This window comes from Sorex fumeus, unplaced genomic scaffold (genome assembly GCF_029834395.1).
Source record: "Sorex fumeus unplaced genomic scaffold, SorFum_2.1 ptg000035l, whole genome shotgun sequence".
In the NCBI taxonomy this organism is placed as follows: domain Eukaryota; kingdom Metazoa; phylum Chordata; class Mammalia; order Eulipotyphla; family Soricidae; genus Sorex; species Sorex fumeus.
Genome location: NW_026606092.1, coordinates 31,439,828 through 31,464,472, shown reverse-complemented (window position 1 = coordinate 31,464,472; position 24,645 = coordinate 31,439,828). Strand labels below are relative to the sequence as shown.

The following is a 24,645-nucleotide window of genomic DNA, read 5'->3' as shown; positions in this document are numbered from 1 at the left end:
TCCATGCTATGTTGGATAATTTTAAATAGTTTAAAGCATAAAGTAGTTTTTCACAGGTCCCCAATCATACTAAGAGAAGCGAGACAGGGGTTGGAGGAATAGCACAGCAAGTAGGAGGTTTGCCCTGCACGTGACTGACCTGGATTTGATTCCCAGCATCCCATATGGTCCCCCAAGCACCGCCAGGAGTAATTCCTGAGTGCATGAACCAGGAACATTTGGTGTGACCCAAAAAGCAAAATAAATAAAAAATAAAGAGGTAAAGGTAAAGGCCCTCCGGTTGTTCATCGATTTGCTCGAGCGGGCCCAGTAATGTCTCCATTGGAGACTTTGTTGTTACTGTGTCTGGCATATCGAATACGTCACGGGGAGCTTGCCAGGCTCTGCCGTGTAGGCGAGATACTCTCGGTAGCTTGCCGGGCTCTCGGAGAGGGGCGGAGAATCGAACTCGGGTCGGCCATGTTGGCTGCGTGCAAGGCAAACGCCCTACCTGCTGTGCTATCAAGAGGAGCAAGACAGCCACTGATGGTCCTTATTATAATCTCAATTAGGATTAGCCATGGGGACAGCAAGGAGAATGGGTATCACTCCATGGATGGAGACATTCAGATCATCAGCAAATTTCTCAGCTGTTATTCAGGGCTGCTCTCTTTTCATTCACGTTTTTTTTTTAATAGCGAAACACCATGAGGTACAGTTGTAGACTTACAAATTTTTGTGCTTGGGTCTCAGTTATACAATGATCAAGTACCCATCCATTCACCAGTGCCCATTTTCCACCACCACGGGTCCCAGTATCCCTCCCACCCCCCATACCCCCCATCCAACCCTGCCTCTGTGGCAGGGCATTCCCTTTTGTTCTCTCTCTCCTTTTGGGTGTTGTGGTTTGCATAAGAGGGATTGAGTGGCAATCATGTTTGGCTTATAGTTTACTTTCAGCATGCTTCTCCCATCCTGGGAGGATCCTCCCAACACACTTTATTTGGTGCTCCCTTCTCTATCTGAGCTTCCTTTTCCCCTAGCATGTGTGGCTGGCCTCCAAGCCATAGAGCAAAATTCCTGGTACTAATCTTGGCCACTCTTGGTTCATTCACGTTTAATGTCTGCCTTTGGAGTAATAACATGTTCTTGCAAGAGTGTTGAAAGATATCGGGCTAGATTTTTGGACTCTCCAATATATAAGTCTGGACCCTCTAAAAAGTGATGCGAGAAAACCTTAATTTAGTCCTTCAGTAAAAATGGATTTGTAACAAGCCCAAGGGCTCCTAAGGATACTTTATGAAAAATATCATATAATAGGAGGTCAAAGGTGAAGAGGTTCAGGTTTTAGAAGATGAGGACACAAAAGGAGTAAGGAGGGGTGGGAGTGATAGCACAGAGGGTAGGGCATTTCCAGCATCCCATATGGTCCCCCAAGCACTGCCAGGAGTGATTCCTGAGTGCAGAGCCAGGAGAAACCCCTGAGCATTGCTGGGTGTGACCCAAGAAGCATAAAAATAAACAAACAAACAAAGAAACAAAACAAACAAAACCAAAAGGAGTAAGGAATTCCGGGCTCAGAGTTTTGATGCAGGGTGGAGGGAGATCGCAGTGAGACAAGAGACTTTTATTAGAGTTTTAGTTTGCATCAGCAAAAGGGTTTGCTAAAGCTCTGCTGGCACAGGGTTACGAATTGCCAGGTTGGAATGGAGTCCTCAGGAGAGCAAGAGGCTTCCGTGGCATTTGTCAATACCAGCAAAGAAGACCGGAACAGGAAGGAGCAGGGCTTTGACCTGCTTGAGGCTCCAGTTGGGTTTAGAGCTGTGATTACTGCTTTATTTACCTTGCATTGTCAGGACAAGTCTGGATCCTCGCTCAGGGCAAAGAAAGCCTGAATCTAGGGAATCTGAGGTCATTTTTTTTCTTTTTCTTACAGAATAAATTTAGCTATAAACAACAAAATAGAAGATATATAATTTTTTTTAAAAATTCTATTCATAGGAGCTGGAGAGATAGTAAAGCAGTTAAGTCACTTGCCTTCACATGTGGCCGACCCAGGTTTTCTCCCCAACATCCCAAACAGTCCCCTGAACACCATTCCTGAGTGCAAAGTCAGTAAAAGTTTTTAACCCCTGAGCATTGCCAGGTATATCCCAAAAGCCAAACAAATTTTTATTTTATTTATTTATTTATTTTTGCTTTTTGGGGTCACACCTGGCGATGCACAGGGGTTACTCCTGGCTCTGCACTCAGGAATTACTCCTGGCGGTGCTCAGGGGACCATATGGGATGCTGGGAATCGAACCCGGGTCGGCCGCGTGCAAGGCAAACGCCCTACCCACTGTACTATCTCTCCAGCCCCAAACAAAATTTTAGAATAAAATAAAAATCCCGTTCACAATTGTGTCTCCGAAGATCAAGTACCTAAAAATCAACTTAACTAAAGAGGAAAAAGACATATACAGGGGCTGGAGCGATTGCACAGCGGGTAGGGCATTTCCCTTGCACGCGGCCGACCGGAGTTAGATTCCCAACATCCCATATGGTCCCCCGAGCACCACCAGGAGTAATTCCTGAGTGCAGAGCCAGGAGGAAACCCTGAGCATCGCCGGTGTGACCCAAAAAGCAAAAAAAGCAAAAAAAAAAAAAAAAAGACCTATACAAAGAAAACTACAAAACACTACATTTAAAATTTAAAAAAAAAATAAAATTTAAAAAAAAAAGAGGCACCAGAGAGATAATATAGCAGGTAGGGAGCTTGCCTTGTTCAGGACCAATCCTGTTTGATCCCCAGCATCCCATATGGTCCCGCAAGCATCACGATCACGATCATACTGTTGTTCCTCGATTGCCTCGAGCAGGCACCAGTAACATCTCCTTCGTCCTAACCCAGAGATTATAAAAGTGCCACATTCAAGGCTCTTTCAGGGTCAGGAGAATGAGACCCATCATTGTTACTGGTATTTGGCATATTGGGTATGCCATGGGGAGTTTGCCAGACTCTGCCGCGTGGGCAGGCTACACTTCGTAGCCTGCCAGGTTGTCAAAGCAAAAATGAGATAATAAGATGTTGCCCGGCCACGAATGCAGCTGCGCACTTCCGGGAGCTGGATAATTTCTGAGTACCACCAGGAGTAATTCCTGAGTGCAGAGCCAGGAGCATCACTGGTGTGACCGAGAAGAAAAAAAAAACAAAGTAACAAACATAAATGTTACTGTTTTTTCTTTTTTTTTCCTGGATCTTGGTGCCATAAATGTGTTACAGCACAGTGTGGCCTGATTTTTTCTTGTGGGTCTTCAAAAATAACTTTAGTGAGAAATATAAAAGAGTAAGTATATATTTAGAAAGAAAAGGAAAGACAAACACCCGGTAAGAGTTAAAATAAACAGCGCAGGGCTGGAGTGATAGCACAGCGGGTAGGGCTTTTGCCTTGCACGCGACCAACCTGGGTTCGATTCCCAGCATCCCATATGGTCCCCTGAGCACTGCCAGGAGTAATTCCTGAGTGCAGAGCCAGAAGTAACCCCTGTACATTGCCGGGTGTGACCCAAAAAGCAAAAATAAATAAATAAATAGTGTATTTAAGAAGGAAGAGAAAAATAGATGCTTCAGAGGGTGGGGCACCTAAAAATAGAACAAATATCCATGAAAGTCTTTTGTCCTTTTCTTTAAAATGATTTTTGGGGGGTCCTGAGAGATATTACAGTGGGTTAGGGTGTTTGCCTTGCATGCGGCCTATCAGGGGTTCGATCCCCAGCATCCTGTAGCATCCTGTATGATCTCCTGAGTACCTCCAGGAGTAATACCTGAGTGCAGAGCCAGAAGTAACCCTGAGCATCAGCAGCTGTGACAGAGAAAGAAAGAAAGAAAGAAAGAAAGAAAGAAAGAAAGAAAGAAAGAAAGAAGAGAAAGAGAGAAAAGAAAGAGAGAGAGAGAGAGAGAGAGAGAGAGAGAGAGAGAGAGAGAGAGAGGACAACTCAATTCCGCCAGCACTGATAGTTGTGGCCACTGTTTAAAAAAAAAAAAAAACAGTTCAAGGGGCTGGTGCAACAGTATGGCAGGTAGGGCATTTGCCTTATATGCAATTTGACCCCGGTTCAGTCTCTGGCATCCCATATGATCCCCTAAGCTCTGCCAGGAGTGATTCCTAAATGCAGAGCCAGAAGTAACCCCTGAGCACCACCAGGTGTTCCTCAACCTCCCCCACCCTCCAAAAAAGGAGTTCCCCGAAAGAAAACCCCAATTCAATATAATACTGAATAATCATAGCCTTGACAGATATATACTGAGCAAATAATTTGGTCTTTTTTAAGTCTGAAGTTCTTTACCAGTAAAGTATCTATGATATAATATCTAACTTTCAAAGTCTTCACAAGGTTAAATAAGATAGCCACGTAAAGGATAAATCCTGCCCCATAGCAAGTCCTCAATAAAAACATTTGATAAAAGTGCATTCAGATATCAAATATGAAATTTTAGTAAAAACAAAAAGGGTCAATTAGTCTGCAAGATTTTTCAACCATCTTGAAAGTTTAGTAACTTCAGTGTTTTACATTTATTGAAAATTTGAGATAAAGGCAAAATTTTCTACCTAGTCATTTTGTCCTGTATGCTAATTAATTGTCTTCATACCAAAGAAAGTCTACCTAAATTAAACTTTACAATAAATAAAATATGTCTTTGAAACAATAATGTAAAATAAGACTAAGATCCTCTTTGAAGATTTAATCAAAAAGTAAAGAAGGTAAGAATTGATTTAATCGAATGTAAAGGGAGAAAGAGTAAAAACAGATGAAAAGAAACAAAAGAATCTGGAAAACTATATGCTCATATAGAAAACATTATACTCATACCCAGAGCAGGACTCTTGTCCAGAGAAAACAAGAACTTTATGCTATAAAGATAAGTTTAAGTCTCTAGCTTATGTTTTTTTGTTTTTGTATTTTTTTTCTAATTTGTTTTTGTTTTGGGGTCACACCGTGCAGTGCTCAGGGCTTACTCCTTACTCTGATCTCTTCAGTGATCACTCCAGGCCCTGCTCAGGGGACCATATGGAATTCTGGGGGTTGAACCTGAATCAAGGCAAATACTCTACCCACTGTACTATCTCTCCTCTCGTGCCCTAATTTATCTCTGGGATCATTGATCAGGAGCCAGAGAGGCTGTTTGTAGGCGGCGACTCAGGGTCTCACTGGGATGGGGAGGAAGGGGCCAGTTCCACCCCCATCAGGTGAGGCCCCGCATGTCTTGTCACTGCGGGCCCAAACCTGACTGTCCAGTGGCCTCTGGAGGATGGCAGTCACCAGGCCGCCAGGGGGAGCAGGCCAAGGCACAGAACCTATTCCCACCTGGAGTGGCCCAGCGCCAGTAACCTACTGCAGGAACAGGACGCATTTCTGCCAAAAGCCTTTGGGTTCCGAGATTCGTTTCTGAGTCTCTGGGATCATGGCCTTTAAGCAGTTCGATCAGGAACCAGAGAGGCCATGCTCCAAATTATATAGCTGAGCCGGAGGTAGTTTTTGGGTGTGTCTCCCACATACCTAACTTTTGGCTGTTTACTTTCTTGCTAAACTTTGCCCCAAGGTTTTGGGGTCTGGTCAAAGGCACAGCAGCAGTTTTGGGGTATCTGAAAGTCTGACGGTGCCATCAGGCTGCTGATGCACTCACCTCACAGGTACATTGCCCTGCTGGTGGTACTATACCCCCTTCAAGGAGTAAATCTGTTGATTGTTGCTATGGTAGCTGTTGTATGTCCTATGGTTTGGTTTGGTTTGGTTTGGTTTGGGAGTGGGGTGACACACTTGGCAGAACTCAAGGGCTACACCAGAACCTGAGTTTTCCACATACTTCCTGCATACAAAGCATGTGCTCCAGCCATACAAAACATCTTTTTCAAATAGTTTACACATAACTCTAAGTAGATAACTACAAAGCACAGCCAGGAACAACATCATACCCTGAGGAAAAGGAAAAGTCTGGTGACAGGGTCTGAGCTCAGTGAGGGCTTGCTCTGCCTGCTGGGACCTGTTTGGACCCGTGGCACACATAGTTCCCTGAACACCACCTAGAGCAAGCACCCCTACCTCACCACCACCACAGTGCTCTGCATTTTGTGGTGTGACCCTGAAAAGCAAACAAATAATCTGATTCCAAAGTTAGTCCATTTTATTTATTTTAATTTCATTTTCATGAAGTTGTTCTTAATAATTTATTAATTCAATATTTTAACACCTTCCTACCATTATTTTGAATTTTACCACCACCACCCAAGTCTGCCCCAAAGGCAGATGCTAAATAATTTATTTTATATTGCTTGTTATAAATTATCAACTAAAAATCATCTGAAAAAGGTTTCCTTAGAGGAAAGTGTGTGAAAATTGTTGTATCTCACCTTGGAACCATTAAGCCCTGTTTAAGAGATCATTAACATGTTGTTACATGTTGAGACTTGTATAGTTAGCCCATTTTAATGTTCAAACTGTCTTATTTCTCAACCAAAAATATATGAGGCAGGAAAAGAAATAAAAAAAAATATGTCATAAACACAAAAATTCAATTTGTCATTGAAAAACTGTTAATAATGGACTTTCTAGACAAATATTTCAAATATAGTTTTTCTTTGGGGAGTTTAAGGGGAGGTTGGACCAAGCCCAGATTACTTCGGGCACCTTGATCAAGTATCACTCCTAGCTGTCCTCAGAAGCACATATGTGGTACCAGGGATTAACCAAAATTTGCCACATACAAGGGAAGTACCTTATAAGTACAAGACTCTTGTCTAGTCCCCTAGATTAATAATCTTAAATATGCTCAGAGTTTTGTTTTCCATTTTGTTTTTGGGTCTAGAGGGTGGTGATCAGGTTTGGCTCCTGGCTCTCTGCTCAGAAATCACTCCTGGAGGTGCTCAGAGGACTGACCATATGTGGTGCTGAGGATAGAACCTGGTCAAATGCAAGGCAAGCATCTTAACCAACCCCTGGACTATCTCTCCAGTTTGTCAAAGATTTATTATTATTGTTATTATCTTTACTATTCGCTGCATGGCGTGTCTCTCCAGTCATTGTCCCAAGGACTCTGAGAAGCTGTGGAACATGCAGATTCAGACGGGAGGTCCAGCTTGTTCTCCAATAGTGTGGCAAGGGACTATACATCATGGGGCAGAGTCATACGTTCCTCTATGCCACCTGGAGAGTGCCCAGGGGAAGCAGCCTCCCGTGATATCCATGTTGGAGGTCAAAGATATTTTTTAAGTCTAAGAACAAAGGGAAATCAGAAGAACAATGTCTGAACAAAACGGGACTATTAATATATAGGAATAGAACATATAGAAACTAAATAGAAATTCTGGAGCTAAAAGTAAAATAACTTTAAATAAAAATTCTCAAAAAGTCTTATGCAATAAGGTATTTATAACTCAGGTTGGCCATATGCAAGGCAAGTGCCCTACCTGCTATACTATCTCTCTGGCCCCTCATACATATATATTTTTAATGAAAAATATCATGTTGGCAAGGGTGTAGAGAAATTGGAGCTCTCACTCTTACTGACTGGAATAAAGAGTGATGCAGCCACGTGGGGAAAATGTTTGATGGATTTTCAAAAGTGAACTGTAAAATTAACATATCTGCCATCGTTCCTAGATATATGCCCCCCCAAATTCTTTTAATTAGAAGCAGGTATTCAAACAAATGTTTTCAACCAAGTGTTTATAATAGTCTTATGCATTCATGGTAGTCAAAAGTAGAAGAAATTCAAATGTCCATCAACCATGAATGAACAAAGTATGCTATACCAATACAATGGGTTAGAAGATTCAGCCATAAAATATAAATTAAAAACTGACACTTGATACAGTGTGAATGGACTTTGAAAACATGCATGAACGAAGGCAGACACATATTTTATATGACTCCATTTATGTGAAACATTGAGTATAGGTGAAGTCACAGAGACTAAAAGCAGCATAATGGCTACCAGGGCCTGAGGGAAGAAAGGGTTGGGAGTGACACCTTAAGTGTGGAAGCTAAGCGCCTGAGTGATTGCACAGAGAGTAGAGCACTTGCCTTGCACACAGTCCAAGTTTGGCTTTGATCTCCTCAGCCTATCTTGTCCTCTGAGCCCTGAGCATCGCCAGGTGTGGCAGAAAAACCAACTAATTAATAATTGTTTAAAATAAAGAGCATAAGCATCTACACAATGGAATACTGTGCAGCTGTCAGGAAAAATAAAGTCATGAAATTTGCCTATAAATGGATGGACATGGAGAGTATCATGCTGAGTGAAATGAGTCAGAAGGAGAGGAACAGATACAAAATGACTGCACTCATTTGTGGAACATAAAATATATAGTAGAAGACTAATATACATGGCCAAGGAAAACAGGAATTAGGAGGACTAGCCAATGGTTGGAACTAACCACAAGTGTGTGAGGGGTTGAGAGTAGATAAGATATAGAAGAGACCAGTATGACAATAATAGTTGGGAATGATCACACTGGACAAAATCTGAGGGTTAAAAGTGGTAAAGGGATATTCTTGATAACCTTTCAGTAACAATATTACAAATCACAATGACCAAAAGGAGAGAGGGAGAGACAGAGACAGAGACAGAGAATAAAAGCACCTGGCATAGAGGCAGGCAGGAGGTGGGGGTGGGGTATGGGGGGGTGATAGGAGGAAACCCGGGGATACTGGTGCTGGGAAATATACACTGGTGGAGGGATGGGCACTGGAATACTGTATGACTGAAATCCAATCATGAACAGCTTTGTAAGGATCTATCTCACAGTATTCAATTAAAAAAAAAAGTTTAAAAAAACTAAGTGCATATAAGGTCTCTTTGGGAAAATAAAATTTTTTTATATTTTATTTTTTGGGTTTTGGGCCATACCCAACAGTGCTCAGAGAGAATTTCTGGCTCTGTGCTCAAGAGTCACTCCCCGTCTGCACTTGGAAAACCATATGTGATGCCAGGGATTGAACCAGGCAATTGAAAGGCAAGTGCCTTACCCCTGGTACTGAAAATATTTTCAGTATTTTCTGAATTCAGTATTCTCTGGCCCTGAAAATATTTTAGGCTAGGTAAATACAATGGCTGCACAACACGATTGTATTAAATGCCACCAAAGTGCACAACAGGATTGTATTAAATGTCACCAACACAATTCAGAATGGTTACCTTTAAATTATATAAATTTCACATCAACTTTCCTTTAAAAAAAGAAGCAAGATAGTCGTTCAGCCACTTCAACTAAAATAACTACATATTCTTTTCTTTTTAGATAATTGTTTCTATTTGTTTTGTTTTTGCAGTGATGTGGACTGTACACAGAGCCTCATACATGCAAAGCAAACATTTAACCCCTAAATATATCTTCAGCCTTTTCTTTTTAAAACAGAAACCAAATATTGAAGAAAATATAAAATATTTTATCTTACAATGTTATTCTAAGAATTTAAGTCCCTATTTTTAAATTTTATTGATATGTTTATAGGTTTTGGGATGACATGACACCCGGTGCTAACCATCAAAGGCTACTTCCAGGAGAGAGAGAGAGAGAGAGAGAAAGAGAAGGAAATTGCCTGCCACAGAGCCATAGAGGCAGGCAGGGGATGGGGGGATGATGGGAGAGAAACTAGGATATCGGTGTGGTAGAGTGATGAGTACTGGATCATTCTTGACTGAAACCCAATCGTGAGCTTTGTAATTGTGTATCTCATGGTGACTCAATTTTTAAAAAAATAAATTTTTAAATAATAAAGTTGGAAATACATACATAAATGAATAAATAAAATCTTTTGGCCAACTTAAAAATCAAACCAGGGGCTGGAACGATAGCACAGCAGGTAGGGCATTTGCCTTGCATGTAGTCGACCTGGGGCAGGAGCCATAGCACAGCAGTAGGGTGTTTGCCTTGCAAGCTGCCGGTCAGGCTGAGCCGGGTTCGATTCCTCCGCCCCTCTTGGAGAGCCCCGCAGGCTACCGAGAGTATTTCGCCTGCAAGGCAAAGCCTGGCAAGCTACCCGTGAGGTATTTGATATGCCAAACACAGTAACAACAAATGTCACAATGGAGATGTTACTGGGCCTGCTCGAGCAAATCGATGAACAACGGAGGACAATGCTACAGTGCTACAGTAGTCGACCTGCGTTAGATTCTCAGCATCCCATATGGTCCCCCGAAAGCACCACCAGGAGTAATTCCTGAGTGCAGAGCCAGGATTAACCCCTGAGAATCACTGGGTGTGACCCAAAAAGCAAATAATAATAATAATATAATAATAATAATAATAATAATAATAAAATGGGCTGGAGCGATAGCACAGTGGGTGGGGCATTTGCCTTGCAAGCGGTCAGCATGGCCAACCAGAGTTCGATTCCTCTGCCCCTCTCGGAGAGCCCGGCAAGCTACTGAGAGTATCTCGCCCGCACAGCAAAGCCTGGCAAGCTACCCTTGACGTATTTGATATGCCAAACACAGTAACAGCAAAGTCTCACAATAGAGACTTTGTGAGACTTTTTAACAACAAAGTCTCACGATGGAGACATTACTGGGCCCGCTTGAGAAAATCGATGAACAACGGGAGGACAGTGATCAATAGATCAATAATAAAATAAAAACCAAACCAGAGGCTACTGCCAGCTTCGTGTTCCAGGGCTGCCCCCAGCGGTGTTTGGGGGACCAACACTGCAGGGGATTGATTCCAGGCATCCACACACAAATCATGTGTGCATTGGCCCTTTGAACTATCTTCCTGGCCCGCTGTACTCATTTTTACAATAAGTGTAAGTATGACTTTGTCTTGGACATTTGATCTGTGGGTTAGAAGATGTAACTGGTGGGGTCAGAGCCATAGTACAGCGGATAGGGCGTTTGTCTTACACATGGGCAACTCAGGTTCAATCCTGGGCATCCCATATGGTCCCACAAGCACCACCAGGAGTAATTCCTGAGTGCAGAGCCAGGAGTAACCCCTGAGCATCACTGAGTATGACACAAAAAGAAAAAAATGTAACTGGTAACTTGTTTATTTCCAATGGCTACTGTTACTGTTTCCCTTTCCAGTGGCTTATACCATTACCATTCATAACTGTTCTATCCAGGGGTTATAAAGGGTTAAGATTTGTGTATTTCAATATTCTATCTACATCCTCAAATAGTAGAAGAGGCCTTCTTTGATACTAGCATGATGCCAAAATATAATTCATTATAACTCACTAGATACATTTCAAGAAATAGTGTGGTACATGACACAATTCAAGTCTGCACCTTACTAGTTTGAATGACCCTTAATATAAAGCTACTGATCCATCTTGGACTCAGTTTCCTTCCCGATAAAATCAAGCTGATACTCGGGCAGTTGATATGAGGAACTAATACTATCCCAAAGTATTATACAAATGCTGGTGATTGATATCACCGGTTCCAATGTTTTACAAATAGAAGGTTTAGATTAACGTTTATTTAATTGAGTTGCACAATGGTCCTGAGATAGAAGGCTAATTGTAGCTTGCACTGATAAAATAAATGGGGCTCTTTCTTTGCTTTTCTTTTTTTTATTGAATCACCATGAGATACAGTTACAAAACTTTCATGTTTGAGTTTCAGTCATACAATGATCAAATCATCCCTCCACCAGTGCACATTCTCCACCATCAATATCCCCAGTATACCCCCCCCCCTTTCCAACCCTCCTCCTGTCTCTGTGGCAGACAACTTCTCCCATACTCTCTCTCTGCTTTGGGGCATTATGGTTTGGAATATAGATACTGAGAGGCTATCACGTTTGGTCCTTTATCTACTTTCAGCACACATCTTCCATCCCGAACAATTCTTCCAACCATCATTGACTTAGTGATCCCCTCTCTATTCCAGCTGCCTTCTCCCCCAGCTCATGAGACAGGCTTCCAACTACGGAGCAATATTCCTGGCTCTTGTGTCTACTGTCCTTGAGTGTCAGTCTCATGTTATTTTACATTCCACAAAAGAGTGCAGTCATTCTTTGTCTGTCCCTTTCTTTCGGACTCATTTCACTTAGCCTGATCCTCTCCATGACCATCCACTTATACGCGAATTTCATAACTTCATGTTTTCTAAAAGCTGCATAGTGTTTCATTGTACCGAAGTTTCTTTAACCAGTCATTTGTTCTCAGGCACTCGGGTTGTTTCCTGATTCTGGCTACTGTGAACAATGTTGCAATGAACATACAGGTGCAGATATCATTTCTACTATGCTTTTTTGCACCCTCAGGATATAGTCTCTGAAGTAGTATTGTGGGATCAAATGAAAGCTCAGTTTCTAGTTTTTGAAGGAGTGCCCATATTGATTTCCAAAAATGCTGGACCAAAATGGGGCTCTTTTTCTAAGAAATTGTATCTCAAGTAAAAGTTGAATTCTTGATATACTAGAATGTTTGTAAGTTTTAGGTGCTATGGCTCAGCAGTGGAGCATATGACATCCATGTGTGAGGTCCATGGTTCTATATCTAATACCACCTAAATAAATAAATAACAGATATAATAATTTATGTTGCAATTGCTATATATGCACCTAGTAAAATATGTTCATGGGAAGATAACTATCTTTTTCAAAAGAAAAAATATCTCCCTACTCACTAAATAAATAAAAGATGTAGCAAGTTATGTTGCAATTGCTATATATGCTCCTAGTGAAATGTGTTCATGGGAAGATAATTATCTTCTTTAAAAGAAAAAATATCTCACTACTTGAGTTTATTTAGTAAGTCATGTCCTTCAGGGCAGCATTCCTTTAAAATGTGGAAAAATAAATGCATCTCTACAGGTGAACAGTTTATTTTCCTGGCAGGAATATTAATTGCTACTATTATCAACTCTGTTGGTCTTTGACCTCATTGGTAATGTGTGCTGCTGGCTTTGGGGAGGAAAATGTACATTGGGTAGAGTTTTGGTTCTGAGATATCAATCAGTATTATCTACTGCTTTGCTGTCTAATAAAGAAAGCAGGGGCCGAGCAAGTGGGTAGGACACTTGCCTTGCATGTGACTCACTCGGTTTTGATCCACTCTGTATGGTCCTCCAATTCCTGCCAGAAGTGATCCCTGAACATAGAGCCAGGATTAAGCCGTGAGCATAACCAGGTGCGGCCTAAAGCCCAAAATTTAAAAAAATGCAGTTATAAAATAGCAGATGATAGAAATACTAATAAATATGTAAGAAGTATTTATTAACCAGTAAGTAGAAGCTGGTATAAAACAGGGAGTACATGGCCTTCATCAGTCAAAACAGTGTAGTCCTTGAGGAATCCCTTCTCTTTTCCTTTTCCCTAGGATTTTCCCTTTCCCTCCAAATTAGAAAACAGACCTTCATTTCCAGTTCTTATATGGCCACTTCATTTTCCCTTATGAAATTTCTAAGAAGTTAGAAATGATCAAAAGTTTATCTGTTGGGGCTAGAGCAATAGCACAGCAGGTAAGGCGTTCGCCTTGCACCGACTGACCCAGGTTCAATTCCCAACATCTCATATCGTCCCCTGAGCACCACCAGGAGTAATTCCTGAGTGCATGAGCCAGGAGTAACCACTGTGCATTGTCGGGTGTGACCCAAAAAGCACAAAAAAGAATAAAAAAGTTTCTCTGTTAAGAAATAAGAGGGACACATACAAATAACAGGTTTGAAAATGTTGCAAAAACAGATTAATACAAGTAAATAATTAACTTCCTATAGAGAAGGGTTGCCAACAGCATTAAAACAGGTCAGACTGCCCCCCACCCCAGGATATATACAAGATCATAGCACGAGGAATAGTCACTGTAGCACTGTAGCACTGTCCTCCCGCTGTTCATCGATTTGCTCGAGTGGGCCCAGTAACGTCTCCTCATTGTGACTTGTTACTGTGTTTGGCATATCTAATATGTCATGGGTAGCTTGCCAGGCTTTACTGTGCAGGCGAGATACTCCTGGTAGCTTGACAGGCTCTTCAAGAGGGGCGGAGAAATCGAACCCTGGTGGGCAGGGTCGGCGGCATGCTAGACAAACGCCCTAACCACTGTGCTATCGCTCCAGCCCAGGAATAGTCTAGAAAACAAAATTGATTTCCAGATTTCAAGTTAATGTAGTCAACAAATATAATATAAGCATGGGACTTTTAAAAATATGTTGTCTTTTGGAACTGTAAACAGCTTTAGCAAGAGAAGAAAAAATACGGACAAATGAACCTCTCGTGAATACCAAGCAGGCAGAGGCAAATGAGATCAGCTGTTGGCACAGATGTGAGGAGACCTAACACTGGGTCTTTAGGGCCTTTCTCAGCAGGTGTATTTGCTTGGTTTCATTAATATTGGATACGGGAATCTAGACATAAAGTTATTCATCTATCATTGTTCTCCTCTATGCTTTATTATGTACTTTACACATTATTTAATGTATATGTAATCAGAAACCCTTTTTTTATTTTATAGAAATAAAGATGTCATTTATACTTACAATAGTTCAAATTTAGAGTATTTAAAATGCATAGACTGGGGCTGGAGAGTTAATAGAGAGTTAATAGATAAGGCCCCCCAAAACCAAAAATAATCTAAAATATTAAATAATAAAAGAAAAGCATCTATCTACATAAAGGTAACTAGCTGCCATAAATTCTTAAGGTAGTAGGCTAGATTTAAGACTAATAATTCAAGACAGGTTTACAGGAAGGGGTTTATTTTTGGTTTTGTTTTTGGGGGGCCTACATCTGGCGATGCCCAGGGGTTACTCCTGGCTCTGCACTCAGGAATCTTTCCTGGTGAATTCAAAATGAAATTTGCCAGGGATTGAACCCAGGTTGGCTGGATGCAAGGCAAACTCCTTACCTGCTGTACTATCTCTCTGGCCCCTAGAAAGGGTTCTTAAACTTACTAAAATGTACCCCCAAATTTCTCACTTCTGTTATCTAAAATGCTACTTTTTCTCCAGCTAGTCACTTAGATCACGAATTTCTGTTCCAACTTAGGTGGGCACATTGTCACTTTATTAGGGGTGATATACTGCACTGTGGGCTTTACAAAAGGTAACTTCTAATGGATTTTAACCAGGGATTTGGCATGAACAGGTTTATATGTTCCTTGGTGGGGGGGGGGTGTTATTTGTTTATTTGAGGGGTGGGGCCGGCACACTTGGCAATGCTCAAGGGTTACTGCTGGCTCTGCTCTCTGGAATTACTTCTGGAGGTGTTCAGGGAACCATACGGGATGCCAAGGATCGAACCCAGGTTAGCCATGAGCAAAGCAAATCCTACCTTCTGTAGAATTATCCTGGTCCCTGTTGTTTTGTTTGGGGGCCACAGGAGCAACATATGGGGATCAAACATCAGGATGACCACACGCTATGTACATGTCCTACCCGCTGCACTATCTTTTTAGCTGCTGGAGTAGTCTTTTTTTTTTTTTATCTCCCTCTTCTAGTTCAACTCTTCTATGTATACTGTCATGTCATCTGCAAATAGTAATAATTTAACTTCTTATCAAAATTGGATCCCTTATAACTTTTCTTTCTTGCCTAATTGCTATAACTAGGACTTCCAATACTATTTTGAACTAAAGTGGAGACAGAGGATATCCTTGCCTTGTTTCTGATCTCAGGGGGAAAACTCAGTTTTTCACCACTGAGAATGATAGTGGTTGTCAGCTTGTATATTAGTCCCTAAGTTTTTCTTTTTCAACTCTACCATATTTTCAGAAACTGTGGGTTAAATCACATGTGTCATTATAAGAATTATAGAATTCTTATTTTCATGTAAGAGATTAGCGTGTTTTATTAAATGCTACTTCTTATTTTTATCGAATGCCAAACACAGTAACAACAAAGTCTCCAATGGAGACGTTACTGGGCCTGTTCGAGCAAATCGATGAACAACGGGAGGACAGTGACTTCTTATTTTTAAGTATTCATTAGCTCCTTTGTGTTTGGTGCTTTTTTTTTTCTTCAATTGGAGATCATTTTGAAATTTTAAGAGACCTAATAGTGACATCTGCTGGAGAAACTATCAAATAAAATTGGGATCTATTCCACCTTTTAAATTTTGGGTTGTTTCTACTAAGAAATTAATTTTACCATTATACTTACTAGAAGGAATACTTCTAATAAGTAAATTAGTTACATTAAATACATGAAATTAGTTACATTAAAAGGAATATTAGAATGAATACTTCTAATAAGTAAATGTAACTAATTTCAGATGGTTCTTTGATGTTTTATACAATTACAGATACAAATGGTTTTGGGGGCCGGGAGGAGGAACAATAGTATAATGGATATGGCACTTGTCTTGCAAGCAGTAGACTAAGTTAGTTCCCTACAGTTTTATCAGGAGTGACCCCTGAGCACAGAGCCAGGAGTAAACCCTGAGCACCACAAGTTGTAGCCCCAAAACCATAGTCTTTTCCAAAAATAAAACAAAATGAAAAAAGTCAAAGCTATGGTACAGTGGGTAGAATATTTGCCTTGCATCCAAGTGAGCCAGGTTCAATCCCTGAAACCCCATATGATTCCCTAGCCCACTAGAAGTTACCCTAAGCACAGATCTAGGAGTAAGCCCTGAGCACTTCAGAGTTGTTGCCCCAAAACCAAACCAAAAAGGGTCTTTTTTTTTTTTCAGGATAAAGTCATGTTGGGGACTGATTACCCTTTTCCACTGGGTGAGCTGGAACCTGGGAAGCTGATCGAGTCCATGGAAGAATTTGATGCAGATACAAAGGTATTTGTTGTTTCATTCATAATCTTATTCTTGAGCTTTAAAAATAAGATGCAGGGGCTGGAGCAATAGCACAGTGGGTAGGGCATTAGCTTTGCATGCAGCCAGCCCGGGTTCGATTCCCAGCATCCCATATGGTCTCCCAAGCACCGCCAGGAGTAATTCCTGAGTGCAAAGCCAGGAGTAACCCCTGAGCATCGCCGGGTGTGACCCCCCAAAAAAGCAAAATAATAATAATAAGATGCAGGGGCCAAAGGAGTACCTCAAACAGCTGTAGCTTATGATTTGTGTGTAGAAGACCCTAGTTCATTCCTTTTGATCCCCTATTGCCAACTGGTACCACCAGCACCCAACAAACTGGGAGAAGTCCCAGGGCACCATCATATAAGGCCCAATCTGCAAAAAATAAATTAATAAAACAGAGTAAGATGATATTCTCATTTTCTCTCTTAGTCACCTTCTCAAACCCACCCAAGCACCACTGAATTAAGTTCTTCTTACCCATCAATAACAGGGTGGCCACAGTGAAAATATGGAAATATATAAATTTGACCAATCTTTCAGAAATCTTAGCCATAATCCTTTTACATAAAGGATTATGTGAAAGCTTAGCTTTACTCTAAATTTGAATTCCCAACTTCCTTTAAACTATAATTCTATTTTAGTTTTTTAAGGTTATAGCTCAGAAATCTTCTAAATAGGCTTAAAGTAGACTATCAAATTCCCAGAAGAATCATTCAGATATATTAGCTGCAAGTTACTAACTGAGAAATCACAGATTGCTTCACATAGGAAGTATATAAAACACTTTTCCTCTTCAAGGCTAAAAGTCTTGAATTGTTAAATATTTGCCTAATAAAGCAGGAAGCTGTACTAAGGGTCTTTTGACATTCTACTTTTAATTTTCAATGATTTTTTTAAATTGAGGTAGTATTGATGTACTAAACTATAAATGTTCATGTGTTTTAAGGGTGTAAAGTTACCACATTGCATCTCCCATAAAGTGCCAATATCTTTTCCACCAGCCCACTGGATTCTGGCTACCCTTTTAATCCCCTTCCTACTTTTAGTACACTTAACCTCCCTTGGTTAGCCTCTGTTCTGATGTCAGTCTTAGATTATGTTTTCAATGCATATTTTCAGTTTCTTTGCTTTGCTTTTATGTATCCCAAGGAGTGAGATCATTCTGTTTGTCTTTCTTCTGTTTTGTTTAGCATGACCTCTAGTTCCATCTGGGTTGTAGCAAAAGGCAAGATTTTATCTTCTTCCTCATACCTGAGTATCATTCCTTCTTTTTTTGTTTGTTTTGAGGCCACATTCAGTGGTACTTAGGACTTACTCTCCCTGTCCATGTTCAGGGGACCATATGAGGTCCCAGGGATCAAACCTGGGGTGCCTGCATGCAAAGCAAGTGTTTTACCATTGTACTGTCTCTCCAGCCCCCATTATTCCTTATTTTTATTTGTTTGTTTATTTATTTGTTTAGGGGTCACACCCGGCCATTTTCTGGGTTACTCCTGGATCTGCTCTCAGAAACTACTCCTGTTAGTTTTCAGGGGAACATTTGAAATACTAGGAAATAAACCTGGATCTGGAATGGGCAAGGCAAGTGCCCTACCCACTATACTATTTCTCAAGTCTTCCCCCAACCATCACCACCAGTCTTTCTTTATTCCACTCATCTGTCAGTGGATATTTGGGTTGCTTCCAAATCGTAGTATTGTTTTAACTTTTCTATTTACAAGAATGTGAAAAACTTTCTATAAAGTTAGCCAAAATTAAATTTAACTGAGACTGATCTAAGTATTCTGATATGACTTAAATGCAAAAGCCAGAGAGATAGTATAGTGCGTAGGGTATTGCTTTGCATGTGGCCAACTCGGGTTCAATTCCTGGCACCCCGTAGAGTCACCTAGAATACCACTAGGAATAATTCCTGAGTGTAGAGCCAGGGATTAGCCTTGACACTGCCAGGTGTGGACCAAATACAAAAAAAAAAAACACAACTTAAATGGAATAATACAATAATACAATATCAATCTTTTATCCTTTTAGTTATTGTACGGAACAATTTCAAGCTTTCAAAACAATGCATCAAAAAGTGATTGTGTCACAAATACAAATGGTATTTTTAGGATAAACTCAAAGCTGCTCTAACATCTTGGGTCTGAAGAGAAAAAAAATTAAACGATTGAATTTACTGCTTATAACATTGAAATGGGACTCTGCGCCAGGCTGTTTCCACTCGGGGAGCCCAGAGGGGGGCAGGCGAGAGGCCTCCCTGCCCCAACTGCCCTGGCAGCCAACCTCCACTACCCAACTGCAATCACGCTCCAGGCCACTTTCTGGACACATCATGGGACTCTGGACACTTCCTACCCATTGTCCATAATTACCATACCATGTTTGATGGAGTTCAGACAGTAGGCAACAGATCATAGAGAGAAATATATATGCCTCTCGGAGTACCTGGCAAGCTACTGAGAGTATACCGCCCACACGGGCAGAGCTTCATAAGCTACCCATGTCATATTCAATATGCCAAAACTAATAATTATAACGGGTCTCATTTCCCTGACCCTGAAAGAGCCTCCAATCATTGGGAAAGACGAGTAAGGAAAGGCTGCTAAAATCTCAGAGCTGAGACAAATAGAGACGTTACTGGTGCCTGCTCGAGTAAATTGATGAACAACCGAATGACAGTGATACAGTGATACAGTGAACACTGAAATAAGAGAATAAAAAAACACTCTAGGGAGGGTCTGGAGAAATAATACAGCAGAAAAGGTACTACTTACCTTGCACACAGACAACCCAGGTTCAGTTCCCAGCACCCCAGATAGTCCCCTTGAGCACCACAAGGAGTAATCGATGAGAGCCAGAGTTAGTAGGAAGCCCTGAGCACTGCCAGGCGAGTCCCCCAAACAATAAATATCTATAGGTAATATTAAAATGAATAATACCCATACAATGAAACATAACCATAGAAATAGAAAAATCAGCTTCAAGAATATTAAAATTGGGGCTGGAGGGATAGTACCGCAGGAAGGGCACTTGCCAACCAGGTTTAGTTTCATATGGTCCCCGGAGCACTGCCAGGAGTGATCCCTAAGTTCACAGAGCTGGGAGTAAGCCCTGAGCGCTGCTAGGTGTGGCCCCAAAACAAAAACAAAAAATGAATTAAATAAAATTTGATCACTTGATCACTTGACTTCCCGTTAATCGTTGATTTGCTCGAGCGGGCGCCAGTAACATCTCCATTTGTCCCTGTGGTGTGCTAGTGTAGCCCAATGGCGTCTGTTCGCTCTAGGAACATGAAGAGCCTCAAACCGATCGTTCATGATCTTGATGAAAAAGTCTGACCATCTGGTAGGTGGACGGCCACGCGGTCTTTTGATATCCTGTGGAATCCAGTCGGTAACAGTTCTAGTCCAGCGGTCATCTTTAAATCTCATTACGTGACCAGCCCATCTGATTTTTGACACCTAGGCAAACGAGACAGTGTCCCTGATTCTTGATCGTCGACGGATGTAGGAACTCCGGATTCTTTCTCTCATTTGAGTGAAACGTGATATTCCAAACATAGCTCTTTCAATTCCTCTTTGGGAGACCCAAATAGCGTTCTCATCCTGTTTGCATAGGGCCCAGGTCTCTGAGGCATATGTTAATGCAGGAAGAACAGTGGAATCAAACAGATGTGCCCAGAGCCAGAGGTTCTTCGTCCTCTTAGCTATTTCTTCGACGCTCTTGAAGGCTTTCCAAGCCGCTCTCTTCCTCCTGCGCAGCTCCGGTGCCAGGTCATTTGTCATGTTGACTTCTCGACCTAGGTACACATAGCTGTTGCATTCGGAGATGGCCTTTCCGTTGAGAGCAAATAGGGTGTCAGGAATGAGGCTGTTTCTCATAAACATTGTCTTCGTAAGATTCAGCTGTAGTCCTACCTTTCCACACTCACGGTCAAAGTCGGCCAGCGTTTGTGCCGCTTGGCTGATGTTTGGTGTTATTAAAACAATGTCATCAGCAAAGCGGAGGTGGTGTAGTTGCCGACCACCTATCTTCACTCCCATTCCTTCCCATTCCAGTCGTTGCATGATGTTCTCGAGGGTGGCACTGAAGAGTTTCGGTGAAATGGTATCACCCTGCCGAACCCCTCTCTTGACATCAATGATTAATTCTTTGTAGAATGGTAAGATCCTAGTAGTGAATCCGTAATACAGTTCACGGAGGATCTTGATGTATTGGGTTTGAATACCCTGATTGGCTAGGGCTTCAATGACCGCTTCCATCTCAACAGAATCAAAGGCCTTCTTTAAATCAATGAACGTTAAGCAGAGCGGCATCTTGAACTCCCGAGAAACCTCAATGAGCTTGGTTATCGTGGGGATATGGTCGATGGTGCTGAATCCTTTGCGGAACCCGGCTTGCTCGCATGGTTGTTCTTCATCTAGTGTTCCGCCAATCCTATTCAGGATGACTCGAGTGAACAACTTGTAGATGACAGACATTAGGCAGATCGGGCAATAGTTGCCAATGTCATGGATGTCTCCCTTCTTGAACAGTAGTACGGTCCTGCTGGTTTTCCATTGGGACGGAACCTTGCATTCAGACAGGTAGCGAGTGAAGAGCCGAGCCAGTGTATTGATGAGTACTGACGGCAGGTTCTTCAGGTGTTCAGGTCTGACCTTGTCTGGGCCGGGTGCTGTTTGTTTCTTTACCGCCGAAATGGTGTGTCGGATTTCGGAAAGGAGAACGTAGGGAACGACATACCCATCATGTGGAATTTGGTATGTCGGCAAGTGGACATGGCTATCGAAGAGATTTGAGTAAAAGTCATGGATAATCTTCTCCATTGCCGTTCTGGAGGATGTGATGGATCCATCAGGACGTCGGAGGGCAGTCATCTTGGTCTTGTAGTTGGCGAAGAACAGGCGGGCATTGCGAATACTTTTCCTGGCTTCTGCCGCATCTACCAGCACTTCTGCTCTTCTCTCTTTGAGGTCTTCCTTGATCGCATCTCTGCACTTCTTTGCGAGCTCAGACGTTAGCTTGCGGTTGCCTGAGGCATGCGCCAAACCACGCTGGCGAATTAGCTCAAGAGTTTTCGAAGATAGGCGTTTTTTTTGGCTATCTCTCTCTTGGCGTTCCTCGCACATTCATGGAGGTGGTGAACCAGTCGATCGTATTCCTCGTCAATTTTGTCAACAATGGCATCTTTCCATGTTGCCGCAATAGTGCCAAAGAGCTCCCAGTTGGTGGTCATTCTGGGAGTTCTCTTTTTAAACTTTGCAGCCCTTTCTCCCCGCTGTGTGAAGTAGAATTTTGCACAAAGGAGACGGTGGTCCGATCCAGTTCGGAATTTTGGGACAACAGCGACATCGGTCAGGCAAAACCATCGATTGAATATGATGTGGTCTATTTCGTTGTGGAATCGTCCACCGGGAGACTCCCATGTCCAACGTTTAGATTCAGCCTTCTGGAACTGTGAGTTACCATGGATGGTCTTGGTCGACATGATGAACTCAGGCAGTCTCTCACCCTGTTCGTTCCATTCAAGGCCATGGGTACTGATGTGAAGTTCTTTATTTATATAAATAAAATTTATATTTAAATTTATATTTCAAATAGTGAGGTAAGACATGGTTCAATATTTGGAAAGAGATTCTTTAACCTGCTAGTATTTTCTTTTACAGTGGGAATTGATTATTTTTTATTTCTTTCCTTTGTTTTCTTTTTGTAATTGATTTTTAAATCTGATAAAGACACTATAAAATATTTGAAAAAATTGAATGACAATTTAAAATTAAATCTTTTGTTTTCTTTTTCAGGATAAACTCAAAGCTGGCAATGCCCTAGCGTTTTTGGGGCTGGAGAGAAAGCAATTTGAATGACTGACTTTACTACAAACTTTCGAGGAGCTATTTTATTTTTGTTTTTTAGTATGTATCACACATACATATTAAAATATTATTTTGAACTGTTTTACCCAAAAAAAGAATATCTTGAAATATCGTAAATTATTCACAACAAAAATGATTCACATGTGGTATAATTCAGAATTGTATGGTGTTAATTCTTGCATAAATAAAAACAATTTATCCCAGCATCTTTGAAATTAATGGCAGAAATAAAAACAAAATGTTATAATGATTCATATGGAGAAAAAAACAAAACCAGATTCATTGTAGAAGACTCAGGTAGGTTCTTCATTTTGAGCAAGCATTTCTGATTAAGCCAATATAACGACCTTGGCGAATAAGCTAGAGAGTTTTCAAAGACAGGCATCTTTTTGTGGCTATCTCTCTCTCTCGGCGTTCCTCGCACAATCATGGAGGTGCTGAACCAGTCAAATATTTAAGCAGACTGGCAATGATTTTGAAGTCAGCTGAGATAATGCATTTATAGGAAACCAGGATATGTGTAGTATATTTACCTACTTTCCTTCCTAAAATGGTGAAATTTCTTAGGAGATTGAGACATTTTCGAAGACAGGCATTATTTTGCACAATCATGGAGGTGCTGAACCAGTCGATCATATTCCTCGTCAATGTTGTCAATGACGGCATCTTCCCATGTTGCAGCAATAGTGCCACAGAGTTCCCAGTTGGTGGTCAGTCTGGGAGTTCTCTTCTGATCAGAATCAATAAAATTAACTATGAAAAATAAACAGGGCAATATCAGGGTAACCTTGACCTATTTATCACCATTTCTCGTCCCAAGTGTGATTCTGCAGTTTGCTTGGTCTTGGCAAGGGCAATGAATATCTGTGGTTATGTACCTCTAGTTGAATGCAAAAATCACATATAGTTTTGGAGGCCAGAGCAATAGTACAGAGAGTAGGGTATTTGCTTTGTACATGGTTGACCCAGGTTTGATCTCCAACATCCCATAGTGCTCAGTGCCTGAGCACTGCCAATTGTAATTCCTGAGTACAGTGCCAGGAGTAACCCCTGAGCATTTCTGAGTGTGACCCAAAAAGCAAAAAAAAAAAAATTACATATAATTTTTCAAAATTACTTTCTTGCTTTGACTTCATTCATACTTCTTTTCCTTTGGGTTAGTCTAGAAAATCAAGAGTTGCGTCTTGGCAAGTAAGTGTGTGTACCAATTGCAATATTTTAGTTTTAGTTCATTATATCATCATATATATATATATATATCTTGTTACTGTTTGGCATATTGAATATGTCACGGGTAGCTTGCCAGGCTCTGCCGTGCAGGCGAGATACTCTTGGTACAGTAACAAGAAGTCTCACGATGGAGACATTACTGGGCCCACTCGAGCAAACTGATGAACAACGGGAGGACCGTGACCATGACCATGATATATATATCATTATATTTTTCCTTCTCCCCGTTATGCTTTGTAGAACTGTACCCATCCACCTATTTGTTTTATTGATATAATCTGCCCCCAAATAGAAGCTAAATTGAGTAATATTAAGCAGTGTTATTACTTTTCTTTCTTTATCCCGTGGGAATGAAACATCTATTACAAAATATACTATGTTTGAGCAGTTGACATAGTGTTTACAGATTTTTTTATCATGAAAACATCGTTCTTTATTCAATAATATAGCTATATAGATAGTATAATGCATATATATACATACATACATACATGAGCGAATGTTCACATGTTCATATACACAGAGTGCTTATGTGATATGTCAGGGCTGTAGGATTATTCCATGCACTGAAGATACAGAAACAAATGAAAAGTAAAAAATTCCTTCTCTGATAACACCAACAATCTCGAGGGCTAAAAAATATATATAAAAAGGGGGAGGGATTGGCGGGGAGGAAGATACAGAAGGAAGAGAGCAGGAAAAAAAATGAGATAAGACTTTCCCATTGTGATAAATACTATTAAGAAATTAATATAGGCAAATATATACAGAATAACTAGAGGAAATATGGAACATAAAAAATAAAAAATTGTGGGTCTAGAGAAAGC

The 24,645-nt window shown here is 41.0% G+C and overlaps 1 protein-coding gene and 1 non-coding gene across 2 annotated transcripts in view; one reads left to right on the top strand and one right to left on the bottom strand.

Annotated features, from left to right (window-relative positions):
* Window positions 1–22,791, top strand: part of ACMSD (aminocarboxymuconate semialdehyde decarboxylase) — an 89,732-nt gene extending 66,941 nt beyond the window's left edge. Inside the window, exons 9-10 of the mRNA XM_056117648.1 lie at window positions 16,596–16,694; window positions 22,517–22,791. Of these exons, the coding sequence (XP_055973623.1) occupies window positions 16,596–16,694; window positions 22,517–22,579 (162 nt within the window). The 3' untranslated portion in view covers window positions 22,580–22,791. The remainder of the gene's footprint in view (window positions 1–16,595; window positions 16,695–22,516) is intronic.
* LOC130026995 (small nucleolar RNA SNORA73 family) lies at window positions 7,008–7,210 on the bottom strand. The gene has a single exon (XR_008792952.1). It is a non-coding gene; the product is annotated as a small nucleolar RNA SNORA73 family (small nucleolar RNA).
* Window positions 22,792–24,645: the final 1,854 nt, after the last annotated feature.